Source organism: Glossina fuscipes, unplaced genomic scaffold, assembly GCF_014805625.2.
Source record: "Glossina fuscipes isolate IAEA_lab_2018 unplaced genomic scaffold, Yale_Gfus_2 3, whole genome shotgun sequence".
NCBI lineage: Eukaryota > Metazoa > Arthropoda > Insecta > Diptera > Glossinidae > Glossina > Glossina fuscipes.
The window spans coordinates 11946839-11967285 of NW_023998417.1; the positions used below are offsets into that span (position 1 = coordinate 11946839).

At 36.4% G+C, this 20447-nt stretch overlaps 4 protein-coding genes across 8 annotated transcripts; 2 read left to right on the top strand and 2 right to left on the bottom strand.

Moving 5' to 3' along the window:
- Positions 1-399: 399 nt before the first annotated feature.
- On the top strand, positions 400-4667 carry LOC119634955 (TBC1 domain family member 5). Of its 2 annotated transcripts, XM_038029404.1 has the most exons (13): positions 400-557; positions 626-805; positions 873-963; positions 1053-1169; positions 1248-1399; positions 2304-2354; positions 2416-2527; positions 2587-2723; positions 2787-2929; positions 2988-3094; positions 3160-3447; positions 3504-3626; positions 3709-3820. In XM_038029404.1, the coding sequence occupies exons 1-13, from the start codon at positions 415-417 to the stop codon at positions 3727-3729; spliced, it is 1665 nt and encodes a 554-aa protein (XP_037885332.1). In that variant the 5' UTR covers positions 400-414; the 3' UTR covers positions 3730-3820. The 2 variants fall into 2 exon arrangements, with proteins under 2 accessions (XP_037885332.1, XP_037885331.1); XM_038029403.1 differs by having other exon boundaries at positions 3504-4667.
- A 553-nt stretch (positions 4668-5220) lies between these two features.
- LOC119634954 (protein suppressor of variegation 3-7) lies at positions 5221-14499 on the bottom strand. 2 transcript variants are annotated; one of them, XM_038029401.1, is made up of 10 exons: positions 14425-14499; positions 10049-10194; positions 9128-9979; positions 8641-9057; positions 8408-8581; positions 7850-8338; positions 7569-7769; positions 7313-7507; positions 6563-7255; positions 5221-6499 (listed from the first exon to the last, which is right to left on the bottom strand). In XM_038029401.1, coding segments are annotated over exons 2-10 (4287 nt in total). In that variant the 5' UTR covers positions 10051-10194; positions 14425-14499; the 3' UTR covers positions 5221-5235. The 2 variants fall into 2 exon arrangements, with proteins under 2 accessions (XP_037885329.1, XP_037885330.1); XM_038029402.1 differs by lacking the exon at positions 14425-14499 and having other exon boundaries at positions 10049-10242.
- A 1309-nt stretch (positions 14500-15808) lies between these two features.
- LOC119634962 (protein suppressor of variegation 3-7-like) lies at positions 15809-17935 on the bottom strand. 2 transcript variants are annotated; one of them, XR_005247003.1, is made up of 4 exons: positions 17745-17935; positions 17369-17668; positions 16773-17300; positions 15809-16705 (listed from the first exon to the last, which is right to left on the bottom strand). XR_005247003.1 is itself a non-coding variant. In XM_038029420.1 (3 exons), exons 1-3 carry the CDS (start codon positions 17795-17797, stop codon positions 16847-16849), a joined length of 807 nt encoding a protein of 268 aa, XP_037885348.1. In that variant the 5' UTR covers positions 17798-17935; the 3' UTR covers positions 15809-16846. The 2 variants fall into 2 exon arrangements, 1 of the variants encoding a protein (XP_037885348.1); XM_038029420.1 differs by having other exon boundaries at positions 15809-17300.
- Positions 17936-18906: 971 nt separating this feature from the next.
- LOC119634960 (protein suppressor of variegation 3-7-like) lies at positions 18907-20409 on the top strand. 2 transcript variants are annotated; one of them, XM_038029417.1, is made up of 3 exons: positions 18907-19112; positions 19169-19648; positions 19713-20409. In XM_038029417.1, exons 1-3 carry the CDS (start codon positions 19078-19080, stop codon positions 20308-20310), a joined length of 1113 nt encoding a protein of 370 aa, XP_037885345.1. In that variant the 5' UTR covers positions 18907-19077; the 3' UTR covers positions 20311-20409. The 2 variants fall into 2 exon arrangements, with proteins under 2 accessions (XP_037885345.1, XP_037885346.1); XM_038029418.1 differs by having other exon boundaries at positions 18910-19112; positions 19247-19648.
- Positions 20410-20447: the final 38 nt, after the last annotated feature.

Sequence of the window (20447 nt, forward strand, 5' to 3'; positions counted from 1 at the left end):
TCCCATTTAACAAGTATGCTCACGCCATTTCTGTTACTTCGTCCATTTAACAGATAAGAGATATTTTTTTTTCATCATTTTTCTTAGTTATTGAAAACAACTCGGTGCTCTCTCTATTCTCCACACATGGTACTTTTTTTATAAACCTCGTAAAGGAATTTTATTTACAATTCATATAAGACATAGTTTATAAGCAAAAAGGACTTGTGAAAAAAAATCTCTCTTACTTTGGTTTGTGGCTGCGTTGGTTAATTTGAACAAAATGACGCAGAACTTTTTTAAAGTTTTCATTATGGCAACACTACCAGCAAAGAGATCTCCATGAAAACTTTGAAAACAAAAGTTATAAAAAAGTTATAAACTCGGAGTTAAAACAAAGCAGTAAAATAAAATAAATGATCTGAGACATTTATAATGACAGCCCGTGGTATAGAAGCTATTAAACTGAATACGCAGACGAAGGTCAGCAAATTGAGTCCAGATGTTAAAGTGAAAACACAATGCAACACAATAGATAAGGAAACAAAAACTACTATGACTCCAATAGAGAGATACAGGTGGATGACGGCTTACATATACATTACTGATAACAAATTATTATAAGTTGATGGTTTTCATAGTGCAGGTTCGAGTGGCAAGAATTATTAAAGATTTTAGATGAACAGCCAGGACGTATACGGGAATATGGCTTTGAAGGCCATTTGAAAACATCGAAATTTCGTAGCATTTACTGGAGCGTAATGCTGAGAGTGTTAAACGAGGATTATCGCAATTGGAAATTGCAAAGAGCTCAACAACGCCAACGGTAAGCCGTGCATATTTCTGTAGATGTAATCAATGCTACCATTAAATCATTATTATAACTCTTCTAGCTACAAGCGTTTGAAAAAGGATTTCGTAAAAAATCCTCATGAGTTGGGCGATCTGAATACGAATGACAATCCTCTTTCGCAATCTTCACAGGTAGACATTTTGTCATTATAAAAAGAATATGTAAATTTGAAATAATTTGTTGATTTTTGTCCAATTGTTTCGAACATTCCAAATCGTAGAGTATTTGGAATCAGTATTTCAATAATCAAGAATTGTTTGCTACCATCGGACAAGACGTAGTACGCACGTTTCCAGGAGTCGATTTCTTTCGTAAATCGCCAATACAAAATGCTATGGTGGGCAGAATTAGCTTTAATTTTATATGTCTCTTTTTATATATATATGTGAAACTATTCACTCGAATTTCTCTTCAGTGCAACATACTTTTCTATTATGCACGTGAGCATCCGTATATGTCTTATCGTCAGGGAATGCATGAAATTTTAGCACCCGTCATATTTGTCATGTACGGTGACCATCAGTCATTATTGCATTTCAAAGAAATCACTGACGCAGAAGTAATCGAGTAAGTACCATATAATTGCAATTGTAAATTTTTATGTCGTCTACCAGTTTCTACCAGATATGACTTTGTATTAAAAGTTCAAGCTTATATATAAGTATATATCTAATCGATAGGTAATGACATAGATTTTAGAAAAAATAATAGTTAAAGCCCCTGTTCATTGTCTTCAATTGGGTCTTAACAATACCTGTTAATGAGTTTTTCCTCTCAGCTGACAATATATTCGCCCCAAATGAAATTTTTATTTCATATGGGGATGTGCGTCTTTCTATTCCGAAAAATGAAATAAAATCGTCCAATTTAGTTCCAAACAAATTAAGTTTTAAAATAGGAAGGACGCCCCCATGGTCGTGTAAATGATAACTGAAATATGCTACAAATTTCAACATCTTCTCGGCAGTCACTGAAAACTAGCAAGGAATATTGAAATTTGACAGACCTTAGTCTCAGCCATGTAATAATAAGTTGTGGTAATCTCGTATTAGGAAAACAGAATGCAGAAAATAGGAACCATTTAACGATTGAAGGCAAATATTTCAAACCACATTGGAATGTATTCGTTTTTATCGCAAAACAATTTTCAGAAATTGAACTCAATATTTATTCAGCCGCAGCTTCATAGAAATATCAAAAACAACTGTTTAAACTCTAAGGTGCCGATACAGTTTTTTTTTTTTTATTTTTTAGAAATGAAGTAGGCTGAATGGAATAACTAGAAAGAATTAGATATTATTACTGTTGATTCCAATAGGGCAGTGAACCTTAGTAAGCAGTTGACGAACAAATCTCTAGACTTTGAACAAAAAGTTCAGTGATGTGCAACGTTAAGTCCGATAATTGTCTTATTTGTATTGATTTTATTTTATTTTTATATATATGTGTATATATATATATTTTGTTTAAGTACAATTTTAGCTAATGTTTTGGATCCGGACTTTTTAGAGGCGGATTGTTAGTAAGTTTTTTTTCCTTATATAATACTTGGCAACTTTTTACCTAGTATTATCTCCTATTAGTTTCATTTTTTCGCGTGTAATGGCCTCTATCGAATCGTACTATCGTGTTAATAACGTTCTGTCTTCCGAATGGAACTTAAAAACAAACGGCCTTATGACGAATAATAATGCGGTAAAGTAAATATGATAAAATATTAATTATTAAAAATGATAAAATCATCATTGGTTTAGGAGTCCGCTGACGAGTCCACCGAATCAGGTGTCATTGCTCATTTAAATTCAATTCGAGATAAAATTCTTGCGAAGGAAGACTTACACTTACATAATTATCTTCTTAAATTGGACATACCTTTGCATATATTCGGGATGTAAGTCCATTACTAAACAAAATTGATGAAAAAGGGTAAACATATTCCATCCTGTTATTCTAGACGTTGGTTGCGCCTCTTATTTGGGCGAGAATTTACTTTGCTTGATTTATTGGCTTTGTGGGATGCCATATTTGCGGATAGTGATCGTTTCGATCTGCCTAATTACATAGTAGTCGCTATGTTGATAAGGATACGCGATAAATGTAAATACTAAATGGATATTAGTTGTCTACAATTGTTACCTTCAATTTCCTTTGCAAGTACTTTTAAGCGATTATACCACGTGTCTTACATATCTAATGCGTTATCCTTCCAATGTTGATGTCGGTCTAATACTACGCCATGCTTTACATATGCAAATGCCTAAAGTATGTTAATTTTCGTCGTTCCGATTATAAATAAAATTTCAGTTCATTCCACTTACTAAACATAGAAATATGACAGACCGGCAAATGCGTTTGTCTATTTTACAATGCCGTCAAGACGTCAGGGAATGCATAGCGCTGCTATGACTAAAATCTCTGGCCCTTCTCAGCATAAAAAAGGTGACCGGGACCAAAATGCTCATTCAAAGTCTGTGAGCAAAGACACGTTATTAGATTTGGAGAAAGAAGTAACTCTACTGCAAGTCCGAAATGCGGCTGATGCTGCCGTACTAGCTCGGCTTAAGCCGGCAGCAAACGAAGAAAGTCATGTTATTATGGACGGTTACGCGAAGAATGTTAGAAACGCAATGCGATAATGAACGATACTTTTAATAATTATAATATCTTACAGAATCCCGATTTAGAACGTTTAGAACTGAAAAACGCGCAAACAGTTATAACTGTGGCTCGTAATAAACTACAAACCTATCTGCATACCATACGTCGCTTTATAAACAAACCGAATTCCACTGAGGTAATGAATGCTCTGGATGGCATTGAAGAATTGTGTCAATATTTGGATGTGAAATTTATGTTTCCTTTGCACTCATGTTCAGCTCCCATTGACCAAGCCTTAGAAGCGAATGAACAACAACAAAGAGAAGAAAAACGAAAGACTAATAAGCCTCCTTTGGTATATGCACGTTGTGACCACTCCACTGAAACAGCTAACCAAATTGTTGGGGCATCAGCACTGGCCATTTATGAAAAACCAGATAACGGTTTCATGCTGCAATCGTCAAGGATATTGGGTCATCTTAAAGAAATAGAACTATTAACGATCGCTAGCAGTGAAAAGACGAGAGATCCTGTTAATGAGATTAACAATGGTCTACCGGCCATGGACCCCTTAAACTTAAAAGACTGACTCATTTGCACCTTTATGTGTAAGACTAAGAATTCCTCAGCACCTTTTCGCAAAGTTCGCCACCAATTAGGTTGTAGTAAGCTATAAGTCTACTATAGCTCACAACCGTATATTAAGGCAGAGAATAAGTCGGTATTCTCCACAAGCCTATTAACGCGATCGCTATATGATTTTTTGAAACATAAATATAAATCTACGAATAAATATCTTTAGTTAAGCAACGTTACTCTTCCTACAAGCGCGAAATTGATGACGTGCTCTAAATGTTCAACGTAAGTCAATATAAAATTGATCTTTTCTTTTGCAAAGTTACGCATTTGATTGTTAATAAAAATATATATTGATTTATCAGCTTTATCGTTTAGTAAAACGGAATTTAAGAATTTAATCTCTCATTGTTAATTACTTCAATTTTCTTCTTCTTCGGTGAAAGGGTGGATGCTTCTCTTTTGTTCCATTGTCCCACTATCAACATAGCTCTCATTATTGGCGAATGCTTATAAATCGTGTTTTTTTTGTTTTTTGGGCAACCTCTCGTAGTATCTAGTATCGAGTATTGTACATTGAACTCGATGGCATTATTCAGAAGTGTCTGAAGGGCAGTACCTGGTACTTGCACAACGAAATGTAGCTTCCCACCAGAGTACTTGCCTTGAAAATTTTCTCTCTCACTTTATAAATAATTCTATAAACTAGAGGTTTGAAACATTATTTATAAATAATTCTATAAACTAGAGGTTTGAAACATTAGAATTGGGCAAAGCAAATCATTATAACACCCTACATTGCGTCGCCTACTAAATACTAAAAAATGAATCTTCTCGTTATAAAAAATATTAAGGAATTGTTCAACACTCCTTCATTTTCATTTAATACGATCAAATACTAATTCGAACCGATCTTTGTGAATAAATATGAAAAAATAGCAATTTCTTCAAGATAGACCGTCTAATTAACTTACTGGACGAAATTTGAAGCTTGTTTTGACCCAGAAAACCAATATAAACTTAACAAGTAAGTTGATATTCGGGTATTTTAATTCGAGTATTCCTGGAGAATAACATCATTTATACGAAATCGGAAAACTATGATAAGATTTGTAATTAATGCCCGCCCACAAAGGCCGAATAAACTTCTTGGTTTAATATTAAAATATACGGTTTATTTTATCAATTCACAAGAAAGTTTAAGAAAAAAAAAAAAGAAAACGAATCAATCAGGATTGGTAATGTTTGCTGATCGGCGTTGAGGTTTGCTTAGAAGCTATGGATAATGGCGACGTGACAGATGCTGCTGACCCGTTCAATAAATTTTTCAGACGCAAGTTGATGATATTTTTTTGTGCCGGCGGCTTAATGTTGTTGCCAGCACCGTATGGTTTTTGTGGCGATGGGTGTGACTCTAACGTAACATTTTGTACCGCTGTTTGCGGTATTGTTTCTTTCTGTGTTATTTGTATGCTTCCGTAGTTAAAAACTTGTCTATTATTTGCCATGGATGTGGTGGGAGAAGAATTTATAGCACTCGTATTGCCTAAACGTTGAGTGGCTGCTGCAGATGTTGCAGTTGCAGTTGTTGGAACATGGACTCGTTTTATTTGTAGTGTTTCACTATTTGATATGCCGGTGACGGTTGTTTGCGACGTAAGAGATTGAAGAGGTATACAACGTATGGTCGGGGCGTTACTCGCCGTCTTATTTATTTGTGGTAAAGGTACCGTTGCTTTAATTTGTATCGGATGTATACCAGTTTTGTCCATTACACCTATGAGCGACGCGTAATTAGTGGTAGTGGCGCTGTGTGTCGATGCGCACGCTTTAGCCTGATTACGGTCGCTGAAATCTGATGTATTGACAGACTCGTGATAATTTGTTTGACGTTCATTGTTAGAGGTAGTCGCCCTCTCGCTTGCCTGTTCCAAAATGGGATCCACGTTATCTTGACTTGGGGGAGACGATATTGTATTGTTAAGATCGCTGGATTCGTCGATGATCACTATCTCTCTTTCAGGCTCTTTTTCTTCCTGCTCTTGCTGCTGCCTTTTGAAATTCTTCAATTCTAGTCCACAAACAATTTCCATAATTTTCATTTTACCCTCGGTTGCCAAATCAACTGGCAGCTTTTTTATAGTTTCGGTCACACTCTTGAAAAACAAGTCATACGAGTTATTAGTTGAAGCATCTCGTCCTCCAGCCAACGAAGACGAAAGAAGAGAATGATTTTGAGATAGGTTTTGTTGCTGAAGTTGTTGCTTTATAAATGGGCCCAAATAATTGGCCAAAGTGAGTGGCGTATTCAACAGGTTGGCCACCAAGGTACTATTATCGTGTTCATCACAGAAATCTTTATTATTGCCGGATCTTTTAAAGCGCTTTGCTGGTCCATCTGCGCCGTTTCTATGTCTCCGTTTGGAGGTGGAATGGCTGTTTGATGAATTTCTGCTAGATTCCAAATCCGCAGTCTCTTCCAAATGGTCGCATCTGTAATATTAACGGAATATTAAAAATGCATTTATTGTTAGGAATATATATAAAATGGCCTACTTTTCACTTAAATCGTCCTCATCGGTTCTCGCAGTGTCGTCTTCCTCAAGGAACAACACAACCTTATCATCTTCCGTAGTTTCAGTATTAACATTTGTTACCGCTACTTCGTCCTTCTCTGCTTCTTTTGTTTCCCCTACTGTTGAATCCAATTGCTTATGCGCGGCAGAAAAGTGATGGATTTTTAATTGCAGATGTCTAAGTGCTACCTCGTCATCACAGAACTGACAACGGATATAACCTTTACGTGCACAACTCTCTATCCAAGGATAATGCTTTTTATAAGGCTCAATTCTCTTTTCATCGTCATCCTTTTCCTCATTCGTTTGCGAATCCCCAGCCGCCTCGGCACTTTTCTTTTCGCTTTGTTTCAAATTTCCCTCCATGGACATTTTCTTTTCTTGATAACGCTTGAGGGCCTGGAGTTTCAAATGCTTAGTGGTGCGTTGATGCCTCGAAGCATGTTTAGCGGATCGTGCAAAGATCGATTGCTTGCATACTTTGCAAAACGCATAATGAGAGCGTACCTCGGTCCTCTTATACGTTAACCAAGGAAACCTAATACGCCATTGCGTTGTAATCGATGCTGACGAAGAAGGAGTCGGCATGACATCCTGATTAACGGATGCTTTGTCATTTCCTGCTGGCACGGAGCCTATATCGGACGCTATAGTCTTCCTAACAGCAGAATTTCTAGAAACTCGAAGTTTACAAAATAAGGTCAATTTCCTGGTGTGTTGTTGGTTTTACCTGTTTTCCTCTTTGCTTTTATATGCCTTCTCATTCAATTGATGCAGTTTAGATTGTTCATGCTTATCCTTTCTGTAATTAGCACTCAATCGTGATCTACAATATTTGCAATAATACATCTTACTGGACGCTTTCAAGTTCACTGCCCAAGGATACTGATTGGCTCCGTCGTAGTTTTCTTCATTAACTTCTTTTCTGAAGAAAAAAAAAAAAATACCAATTTATGGAGACAAACTATTAAATGAATGTGACTTACTTAGTAGTTGCTTTAGCCCAGTATGCTTGCTCAGCCATCATATGACGAGTGCTTGATTGGTGCTTGCCACGCGAACCTCTTTTGTTCAGAACTACTTTACAATATAGACATGTGTAGTAATTAAGAGGATCTTTTTTATAACGTTCGCACCATGGATACAAATTTAACCATTCCTCGGTACAACGGAAAACTCGTTTATATCTGCAAACAGGTATGAATGAATGAATGAATGAATGAAATGAAAATCGAACACTTTTATCCTGTCTATTCCAAACACTTACTTGTTGTCATTACTCTCGTCGTTTTCAGACATATTTTCTTCATCTTTGTTTTTATTCTCATCACCATCACCCTTATTATTATTATCACTCTTTGAACTTATTTGCCCAGTATCCTCATCTTCATTAGCATTTTCTAGATTGCCGTTATGTTCGTTTTCATGTTTACTACCGGACTCACTTGCCTTATCAGAATTTTCATTTTCATCCATTGCTTGATCAGTCTGGGCGTTCTTTGCATTAGTATCATTTTCATTGTTGTAGCTTTTCTCGGCAATTTTATGCTGAGCACTATTTTCGTGAGTTATTCTTTTTAATGAGGAATGACCGTATAGAAAACGTTTTTCACAATATTTGCAATACGCTACGGACGCGTCAATGGGATCCCCACTTATCCAGGGATGTTGTTTAGCATAATAACTCCAGCCTGGTTTATTTTGATTAGAGTTATTCGATTCACGGTCCTCTTCTTTTAGAGGCGTGGCAGTACTTCTGTAGAAGTTATCGGTGGTTAACATAAGCATCAACTCAATTACGTAAACTTGTGGCAAAAATTCTTACCCTCTTGGTTTCTTCTGTGCTTTAAGATAATCGCGCACATTTTTCACATGAGATTTAGTTACTATGTGTTTTCTGTAACTTCCCCTTGACATTTTGGAATTGCAAACAATGCAACGACATAAGTTCGATTCGAGAAGCTCGCGCCACTTAAGGCTTGTAGTTTGTTGTCTAATGCTGCAAGTAATAATGAAAAAGAAAGTGACCTTAGTTAATGGCATTCGTTCGTTACTTACGATTTATTTTCATTAGTTTTGGCAGCATTAAAGTCTTCATCATTAAGATCATAATCTTCATCCGGTTCATCGCAATCTTCAAAATCTCCGTCACTTTCGCTTTCACGGGAATTTTTTCTTTGCAAAATTTTGCCAGCATTGCCTTCATTATAATGCTTTTCTGCGTCTTTGTGTTTGCTCGACTCTTGATGACGTTCTCTTAGATAGCGAAATTCCACATTTAATCGCATATGACAATATTTACAGCGTCCGATAGTGCCGCCCTCGGAATTATCACGTTTCAACCAACTGTACTCTTGCAACCAGCGACGCCAGTTAAAATTATTTAAAGCCTCCACCTGTGATTTGCGTTTCAGTTTCAAAGCTGCTATACGACTATCTGTACCGAATTCCTGTTTAACCTCAATCAGTGGCTTGCTAAATAAAATGTTCATTAAAGTGTTCTTTAAATGTCTTAATAATAATTTAAAGGCAAAGGAATATTTACATTAAGCCTGACTTTTCTTCTTCGTTTCTGAACGCTAAATAATTGGTACTACGTTCCTTGTGATACAAGGATAATGAATGCTGTTTAACTGAACTGAAAGAACGTACATTTAATTTGGCATCGCAATACAAGCAATAACCATAGTATTCGTCAGCATCTTCATGCAAAAGCCAGGAGTATTTTGCCATCCAGTCTTGAATGTTAGAGCTATGGCTTGAGTTCGAATAGCGATTTGATGAATCGGTATCAGAGTCGCCATCTTCTTCTTCGTCGCCATCATCGTCATCGTCAGCATTTGTTCTTGTACTGCTGCTGGCTTCGCTGCGCTCATTAATTTCTAGCAAACCCATAGGATCATGATCTAATATTTCCGACTCCTCAATATTTTGCATTGGCGATTCTCTTAATGAATCTCTCAAATCTTTACCAAGGTCCGTTTGATATGAATTTGATACCGAAAAGTTGCCTTCCGCAATTTTCACCATAGGCTCGATGCAGGTTACAAATTCTGTTGAGACACAAGCACTCGCGATATCATCGCTTGCAATCAACGCTGCGGTAGCTGTCTTTTCTTTATTCGGATGATAAGCCCCGTAGTATTCGTCAGACGAAGCGTCATCTATTTCAATAGGTTCTTTTAACGCTTCCTCTGTCTCTACCAAGGTTACTTCATCGCTGCAGCAATCGTCCTCGCGGCCACCGGCCGTTTTCTCCTCTATATTATCGACTGTTTTTGCTTGTTTACCACTTTCCTCGCTTCGAATTTCTTCAGTCGCTTCATTATCTTCCTTATTCATTTGATTTTCATCATTCGCTTCGTCAACACATTGTTTTTCAGTGTTATCGGAGTTCCTTTTAATACCAAACAATCTCAATTCCCAAATTTAAAAAAACAAATTTTTTTTTTTTTTTGTAACTTACATTATTTCTGCACAGATCGCTATTTTGTCTACTTTACAAGGCGAAAAACCGTAGAAAAATTTTCAAAGCAAAAAAAAGACGAAAAGAATCCGCTGTGATGTCTGCAAGTTCGCGAGATCCGCACTGAATGGCTTTTACGTTTGTGCCTAAGGATACAATTGGAAATATCGATAAAATCACTTTAATATTAACCGCGTTATTAAAGAATCCGATTTTTTTCTTTTAAGAAGCAAGAATATTTGTTAATATGCCGTTGATGTACTCAAATAACCTGACTACTTCAAGCTTCTCTGCTTACTATGGCTCGCACTTTACTCTTGACAGTGGCAACCATATTAAAAAAATACATTGCTTCGTATGTAGCGTGTATATAAATGTGTATATATATATATATATATATATATATATTTAGTATACACAAAATATTCTTCAGATAAAATGTATTGAAAATCTTGTAGCGAGAACAAAAGAGATAGAAACACTAGCTTGCTTTTTCATTCTTAGAGCGACTCGAGGATGTTTGTGTATATAACATGAAATACAAAATTATGTATATAATATATAATATATGTCATCGCGTCGTCCAAGATTGAAAAAGTTTTCTAATGTTTCTATCTCTTTTCGTATATATAAACGCAAATATATGTCGTCAAAATATTTGCTACATGATTACGTTGCATCTCTTGAAGAGAGGAAGGGAAGGACTTCAAAAAATTTCCCGGTTTTTAGAGTAAGGTTTGCGCATTTCACAGCTTGTAGACCCCTATCTTGCAAAATTTTTTTTTATTGGTGTGCATTAAGGGATCACTTATACCGTTTGTAGCACATTCCAGGTAGTTCCCTGGTATAATTTATGAATCTATCGTTCGTAAATATCTTTTACAGTTACTTATTTCTCTTGAAACAATTCCCAGAGTCCACGGTCAAATAGCATCCAATTAAATCACTGGTCGAGGGAAACAATTTTTTGCTAGTGGTTGTCCGTCCTGCCAAGTCCGAACGAATACGTTTGTGTACCGAATGTACGCGACCACGTCCTGGTTAAGAGACATAGACTAGAGGTAAGCAGAGAGGTGATCCACGAAAAGACAAAAGCTTGATGTCCACGCAAGTTAATGGCTTCGTATAAAGCTCCTTCCAGCATAATCTAAATAAGTTCTCATTTATGATTCTTACAAGATGAGATGGTGAAAGTTCCATGTGCCAATAGCGGCCTAACCTTTGCAACCAAAATTTGAAGTTGACCGCCTTTCCGTCAAAACGACGGACACTAGTTTGCCTCGTCTAGTCCACAAGAGTTTGCTTATTTACCCGATCGATGTGTGTCGGGCGATATTGCTAAGCATATTAGTTATTATTAGTTATGTTAAGTCAAAGAGAACGTCATCGAGTGATTTCTTTGACTTTCGATATCATCCCTGACAACAGCGTTCACTGCAAAAAGCGCAGTGAACTACTTCCGAACGACTTGAATAAATTTGAAATTCAGTGTAAGACGGTTACCAAAGCATAATTTCTTCGACATTATCTTATTAATAGGTCTTTGCATGTATTTTGGCCAGTAACGTCTATAGGTGAAAATGATAAATTAATGCGAAGCAACATACATAACGGTTAATTTCGACGATTTTCGCCTTTTTCTGCATTAAATTACGGTTTTCCATTTAGTGTTACTGAGCTATTCCGTGTCTAAAGGCGCTAGTCATGGAACGCTTAAAATTGCATTTTCCGTATTCAATGCCTTGGTTGCTTTCCAGACAAAAAATATCGAGTTTTCTGTGGCGTATTGTGACTAGCGACGAAAAATGGGTCTACTGCGACAATCCCAAGCGCAAAAAGTCGTCTGTTTGTTCAGGGGACACGTCCACGTCGACACCAAAGCGGAATTTTCATGTCCATAAAATTCTGCTTTGCATATGGTGCAATAAGCAAGGTATAGGGAATTGGGTTTGTGGGCTGTCTTTGAATGTTATTGTTGCACCACCACGATCTAAGATATTTTAATTTCGTCCTTGACTCCTACTTCAGAATCAAATTGGATAGACATTATCTCTACGTATTTGGGTTGAAACTATTGATCTTCTCAAAACTCGAACGCCATGAATTTTTGTTATCCCAATTTTCCCGTCAATTTTCGACTACTTCGGTTTTCGCATTTTTATAGCAATTCTTTAACCACAAATACCACGGTAATTGCCCTCTTTTCCTTATATTTTTTTGCAATTACTTTCCAAACAAATTTGCTGCACTGATCCACTATTTTCGACCCGATGTCGGGCCAGTAATTTCTCTAACTTGATCAAATTAAGTTCTACGGTTAAAAAATATACCTTTTCATCTCAGAAACATTTTCGCTCTAAACATTTTGGAGCAGTCAAACGTGCTTTTTTGAATCACGCAGGCAGGCGCGTTAAAGCAAGTGTTTTCGTAATGTTTAATACTAATTTCCCCGAAATATTCGCGATAGGCGAATCACAATTCATTGAGGCCAAGTCTTTGCAGATAATCGTTAACCGTTTTGAGTCGTGTTTGCGTAGCCAGGTGGGTTCCAAGTACATATAACGATTAGCAGAAAAGTGATGCATGAAAAGATAAAAGCTTGATGAGCATGAACTCTGTTGGCTTCATGTAAGATTCTGTCCTATCTCGTTTACGTGAAGCCTCACTCACAACTCTTACAAGGAACAATTCAGGTAATCAAAGTACGGTCAAATGGGAAAAGATCGATGAGCCAATAATGTAAGATGATTACCTCGGATCGACACTATCTCGGACGACAGTTTACTTTGTGGCATTGTTGGCTTTAAAATGACTTTCTTTGTCCATTGCTTATTCTGTGATCACAACTAACCCATCACAACATTTAATGCAACCCAAACACCCGCGCCTGTTTGAGGGAGTGCGGACATTCCCATTGGACGAAAAGGTCATGGAGTGGTTTCACTGACATTCGATGTTATCGTATACTGCTAGCAGCAGGACAATTATTTTCATAACTTCGAAGCCCATCGAAGAGAAGGGTGATTTCGTCCTTATCTTATTATTTTGTGAATTGCTTAATAATACTCATTACTTAGAACGCAGCCTTAGGCGTAAGGTCTTTCTTTGAATTTTAGCAACGCTGCGCAACATCATTTACGTTCTTTCGGTTCCAAAATACTCTTGTAATTTGCGAATTTCTAAATCCTTTCGTCCACGACCCTAAATTTAGAAGCAACTTAGATAGACATCACTTCTAACGGCTTCTGTGGATTCCAAGGTTGGAAAATGTTTTTAAAATTTGAACGGCAGGAATTTTTGTCGTCAATTTTCAAATGCGTTCAGTCTATCGTTGAGGCGGCTTGATGTCGTTCTCTATACTGGAGGGCTTTCATCGAGTTTTTATAGTAATCCCGGTACCATTATTTACTTGGCAAATGCCACGTTTTCCTTTCGATCTATTTTTACATTTGCTGCTGCATGTGATTATGCTTTTGATGCTTGGTAAGATGATTTTCAGGGACCTCAGCATTGTTCTGAAATAACCTTTTTTCTATTGAGCGAACAAATTCCTGTTTACGCTCACGAAGTATAGGCATGTATAAGGGTCTTCCTTTCTTACGAAATAAAAAGAGGGAGTGTATCCACAGCGGATTTCTACCATTTCCGCCCACAACAAAATTTTGAATCGATTTAAATTAGTCCACCCGTTTAACACATTTAATTTTGTTCGCAAACTTGGTACAACCGAGATAAAAAGTTGAGAGCATTTGCCAAGAAATTTCCATTTCCGGCGAACACGTAATCGCGACCAGCCACCGAGTACGCTAAAAAATTGCACGATGGGTAGCAAAGATTCATCTCTAGATGAATGCAACTTTGCTACTGGTATTGGTCGTACGTTTCCCACTCAGATTGTTTCCATTAATCAACAATATATTCGAGCTCATAACGCTCATATATAGCTTCTTCTAATCAGAACAATGGTAAGCACTTTCGAAGGAAGTGTTATATATAAAGCTACTTAACTATATTCTTCATCTTCCCCAAGCAACTATCTTACATTAATTCGCCTTAAAAAGCAAGCGCTTCAGGAAGGTACTTAGACTCGATTAATTAGAGTAGTGCGTATTCTTCATTTTAAACAAGTATTTGGATAGTTCTTTTTTTGTGAATGTAAGAATTGAAAAGACAGCCTCCTTCAAGCCACGTCAATGGAAAAAAATTTCCCTATTCCAATTTTTCCTGAACAATTTTTGCTCAACTTAATCAAGTATTTGATGAAAAGGCTTTTGCTTCATTATCATAAATTACTTAAGGTGGCAACGTTCGAATCGCCCTCATAGAAGTTCGTCTGGACTCGAAACTAATGAACGTAATAAATTTCAGGTACATACCATCACTGTCACTTGTTTATTTGGAGATTGTAATACCTTCACTTTTAAAATCATTCACACTTTTTAATGGTACGAACTATGTATTTTTTTTTTTTTTTTTTTGGTATGTTGAACAGAGATGGATTACGAATATGTAGTAGCCAAGTAAAATCTACCGGTATTGCAATGTTTGCCTTTGCCTATTACGTCTTTTTTACATAAAGCATATGATTTTTAATAAGCCTCGTTGCGTTTATGATCTATTATTGCCATGCGAATAATTAGACGATTATTGCCACTGGGCTGATATAAACAAATATTTCCTGATACCATGACCACCATGAGTATTTCTTTCATTAATTCATTGCATTTCGATAACTACCACCAAGAGATGAAGAGCATATTCATTTTTTCAGAAGGAAGTTACAAAGGCCCAAAGACCTAAATTCTATAAAATATCGGCCAAATGTGAACTGCATACAGAAACTGCAACAGATACAAGAGAAAACGTTCGCACTTACAGCACTTGTACAAAAATCGAAAAATTTATCACGTCTAACATATGTTATGAATTAACGGAATTTTAACTTTTTTTTTCGATTCTTGACTCACTGGTTTCAAAATAAGATAAACATGGTGAATTTAAAAGGTTTGGCTAAGTTTAGCCATTTATCTGTACCCTCTAAACACAACTTTTAGGCCCATAAATCTTGAAAACAAAACCGACGCTGTAAAGCTGTTCTAAAAAAAAATGAATTCGTCTGCAAGAAATTAAAAACACTTGCTGAAGATTTTAACCTTCGTCTCGGATTCGGCGAGAAAATGATAAATTTTTTGCCAATGTCTCTACCATCTCGCTATGCATATAATGCACAACGTTCAAGCTCAGATTCCGCCGGCAAACGTTTGAGGACAGTGAATAAGAAGAGGATATTTAAACGTACGCGTGCACTTCCATGGTTCTATGATAGTAAATATTTATAAAAAAAATCATTATTATAATAAAAGAACATATCTATAACCAAGACTTTCAAGACTTTTTAAATGCGTTTTTCTAAAAATATGATTTTCCTATAAAAAGGATTTTCCACTTTTCAATATTTTTACTGGAATTTGTTACCAAATGCTTGGAACGTAATTTTTATTTTTTTATTATCATTTAAAAATGATTTATTATAATGAAAGTTTGCTTTTTTGCTGGAAATTTGGACATTTTGTTGCATCTGCTTCTTTTTCCACATACTGTTACCAACAGCTGTAGATATACAGGTTAATTGATTTTTCCTTCTTTCTTTTTAGATTCAATTGAGCACCAACTAGTTCCAACGTGCTCCTCAAATTGAATATGCCTCGAATGGAGTGGGTAAGTTACCAAAAAAATGTTATTTTTTTGAATATGTAAAAATATGCTTAAAATCCTCTTGCTTTTGATGCAAAGAATTGTCAAAAAAACACTTTTTTTGGGATGCTGCAGTAACTTTATTTTTGAAATGTTCAGGTCCCTAGCTATCCATGCCCGTGTGGCCCTCTTGTCGGGGATTACATCTTACAATCTTTTTCCTTTTGGTTAAGACCAACTAGACTGAGCCAATAAAAATGGTTAACATTTCCACTCAAAAAAATTCTGAAGGGGAAAATTTTTGGAGTTTAAATAGTGTACGTGTCACTTTCGGCAAAAGGCGCTTGAACATTTTTTTTAGTTCTTTGATTTGACAATTGATGTTAAGTATTTTAATTTATACGAACATTTATTATTGTTAATTGCGTGGGCAATCCGCATCGCGGCCTAGAAGATCTATTGTGCTCGCTGGTGTCCCTAGCCCTCCAGTTTTATGATTCTTATGTTCGGAGCACTACATGATGGCCGGCTAACTTTAGCGAAAAGCTCGCTGAACACATGAGGTCTGCGACTAAACGATGATCGTCTTCTTAGTTACAGCAGTTTATGTGCCATCCCGCAAGATTTTACGAATCTTTTTGCCTACCGTTGCCCTGCTTCCAATGGCAATCTGATTTCTTCTGTGCCCATTGCCATATGGCTTCTAGGTACACCACGGAAAGCTTCAGAAGCTATCAGGTCCTCCCGGTCTCTCTGTTAGCCAAACAAGTCAGCCCTTTCGTTGCCTTTAAAACCCGAACGTCCAGGCACTCATATTAAATGCACATCGTTTTGCCTGCCTAGGTGATTCAGTTTCAAAACATTTACGACTGCGTGTAACTCATCTTGCTCCTTCGACATCCATTAATAAACCCGATAGCCTCAGATGCTTTAAAATTTTAGTCTTTGAATATATTTTTCTGGCTATATTAATTATAATAATAATAATACTATCTTTTTGAAGAAAAAAAAAAACAAAACAAATGCATACATATATAGAAATGTATAGATAAATGTATACAGTAGATATGTAATACAATTCTGAGAAAGCTCGATATCATTCCCTCAATTTGCAGATGCACTTTCGAAAGACTCGCGTTCAAGAATTGCTCGCAATTCAAACTCTGCTACAAGCTGAGAGACACGGCTTTTAACCTCCGCCGCCAATTTAGGCGGCAATGCTCTTACTGTGCAGCTCATTGATTCAAAGAACAAGTCAAAACTGTCTTTTTGAGGAACGATTGTACTCAGCATATGCGATATATCTGACGTTCGTTGTGTTCGCAAGTATTTACCCAAATCCTGTCGCTCTTTATCAATGCGATTTAATAATTTTAAGCGATTGGTTTTTGATAGGAGTGACCTTCTGACAGCTGCGAGTTTATTTCTTGCCAAATTGCTTCGCCCTGGGCTAATTTCAGGTTTTTCTGCTTGAAGAAGTTTCACAACTTTGGCAGGTACGGCTCCAATTCTGTTAAGTTTTATGTTCTCATTGCAATCTTTCGCGTTTTCGTAGCAACTGCACAAACAGTTACGCAACATTAAATGGGGGAGTTTTTGTGTCCATGTTAAATGCAATATACTTACTAGTCTTCCAAATATTGACTTTCAGGATGTTTCGTCACTTGAACATTTTCGGTAACAGCGTTTTCTAATTCCTGCAATTGCGTGTGCTTAAGGGACTTTTCATGACGTTCCAAATGACTTTTCTTGCAGACTAAATCTGTTCTGCACACCATACATATCCCTATCGACTCATATATGCGATCTGCTTTAAGCCAGGGAAATTCAGTTTCCCAACGAGCACAAAATTTTTGCCGTGGGTGCTTCAACTGTGCCAAATTCTTGCGAAGCTTTTTTATTTTTATTTTGCTATTATGAGATTTACTGCGTCGTTCATGTATATAACAGTAAACATTTTACTTATATTGTTTATGTTTATTTAGCTAATTAAAGTGCTTACTTGATACCTTCCTTGTCTCTTTGATGCGTTTCCAATTGTCCACACATTTTCATTGCTTATAGTATTCGAAAACTGTTACACATTTAAGAATTTGGGATAAAAAAGGCTAAAATTTTACCCATTTTCAATCAACAAAATTTATACTGTTTTTATGCTAACGTTGCCAAATACAGCCAACTTAACATATTACCAGAAGCTAATAAGGCAAGTTCGAAATATTCTACATCACATCATCTAATCCTATACTTTACTTACTTTCATCATGGTATACTAAAAATCGCACTCCATTTAACGCCCCATAACTGCCTATTTTTCAGACGAACTTTTATAAAGTTCGAAATCCTGATGTTCATATGAAAGTCGGTCCAAAAATGCTTCCGCCAAATCTACCAAAATACTATTTTCTTCCGATTTTCGTCGTCAACTATTATATTATTTTATTATATTATATTATAAGTTGCACTTCTCTTTCAACTGATCGTTGAAGTGATGCGATTCAATCCATTCTCAATAGAATTCATCCCTGGGATAGTCTGCGTACAAAATTTCGTCGAAATGTTTGAAAAAGTGCGACCTGTTGGTTAAACATACGAGCACGTGGACAAAGTTCAAAAAGACAGACAAGCTTTAATTGGCATAATGAAAGCTGTGCCTACCTTCAGTCTTTCTGAACAACTTAGGTAGAATATAAATATTTTTAGAAATAACTTGAGAAATATTTCGTTCAAATATCACATTTTCAAAAGCGTTATTTCATATATGCATTTCAAAATCACTACTTTCCCCGAAAAATCCCGAACATTTGCAACCATTAGTTGCAGGGGACGCTTGGTTTGTGTCTTGAAAAATTGCAATATAGGAATAGAACAAAATCGAAAATTACAACATTGTATAAGGATTGTCGTAATTGCTGATATGAAGCAAAGGCTAATTGCTACATACCAACGGCAGCGTAAGAATTGTAGCTTGCATAGTTGAAAAATAAGTTTTCCAGCACTTTACAAACACACACAATGAATACAAATAAATGAAATATTTTATTTCCTTTTGTGTCTACATTTCATTTCGCTTTATTTGAATAAATTAACGAAGGCTTTGATAAAAAGTAGTGAGCTTAATATATTTTATTTATTAATTTCATTTTCATCATAAAATTTCTTGTTTAATGTTGTTTGATGACTATGTGGCAACCTTCTGAACAACGTTGATTTCGATCAAATTGATAGCTAGTGTAATAAATCGACACAGTACCTTAGCACTTTTTGTACAATATTAAACTACATAAGCGGCGAAAAATTTGTCCATCAAATTAATAATTAAATTTCGTTAAAAAATGAATTACGTTGACGATCCTTCCGATCCCGATTGGTAAGTTTGTCCAGGGATAATTTTGTGGCGCGACTATGCCTTTGTTGCATTTACAGCCAGCATTGCATGCGGGAGCATACTATTTCGTGCAAAATCATACTATTTTCGGCACAATTGCGTTTTTCATTTTTTAGGAAAGACAGTAAAGTAAAAAGCGAATCAAATACGAACGTTAAAGTAGAGCGCGGCACACCTAATCAATCTAAACTAAAATATTCGCAGAAATTCTGTGAAAAATGGGTGAGCGTGTTTTCACCATGGCTAGCGCGATGCGAAGATGATCGGAACAAACCATTTTGTCGGGCATGTCAGTGTCGACTAGATTGCAATCGTTGTCATTTGCAGAGGCATGAACGCACTAGTAAACATGCACGTAATTTGCAAATATTGGTCAACAAAGGGGAAGGAGCTGCTCGTCAAAATCTTAGTATTCGCCAAGAGCGCAGCAAATACTATCAGCAACGCAAGAAAGTTAATACTTCTGCGGACTCCCCTGATGAATCGGAAATGGGAGTTGGTGACGATTACATCGAAGAGTAAGTGCCAGTTTATTTCGCAGAAAGTTTAAATTGCTTTGACTGACTTTAACATGATTTTCAGGGCAGACACAGAGACGATAACTGAACATTTTCAATACGAACAAACTGATCAAGTTTCGGGTGAAAATTTTACCGGTGTAGAAATAATATGTAAACAAGAAAGTGTTCCTCTTGCTAATGTCGAAGAGTATGTGTTGATACGCTCTTTACCTAGAAATAATTCAGGACGTCCCAGAAAGGGCGTCCAAAAGCCGACGGAAGTCGACTCGAATACAGCCACGCCAGTTCGCAAAGACGGCATAAAATTATTGATGCAAATTCATAAAAACAAGAACGAGCTGATGGAATTCATGAACAACTCTATGTCACAACAATCCTCTCCTAAAGAAAAAAATCACGTAGATTTATTTTTCGAAAGTGTTAGTTCGAGCGTAAAAGCTTTGTCTCCCAAATTGATAGCCGAAACGAAGATGCGTGTATCTCAATTGATTTGCGAAATGGAGATAAGGGCCTTAAACGAAAGGGACGCTAATACCTCTACGCTTGTGGTCACGGCGGAAGGTAGTAGCGGTGCTTATATTATTAATCAACAGAAAACGGAATCGCAACTTGCACATCAGCAATCGGACGAGGACAATCATTATGAAGCACTAAGTTGAAAAACAATCGGATGCATTTTTTTTTTAATCTGATTTCATATTTTTGTTCTATCGTTGCTTTATACATCATTCATTTACTTGTAATATATAAAGATTTATTTTTGAATCATCTTTGTCTACACGTATACGGCGGAACC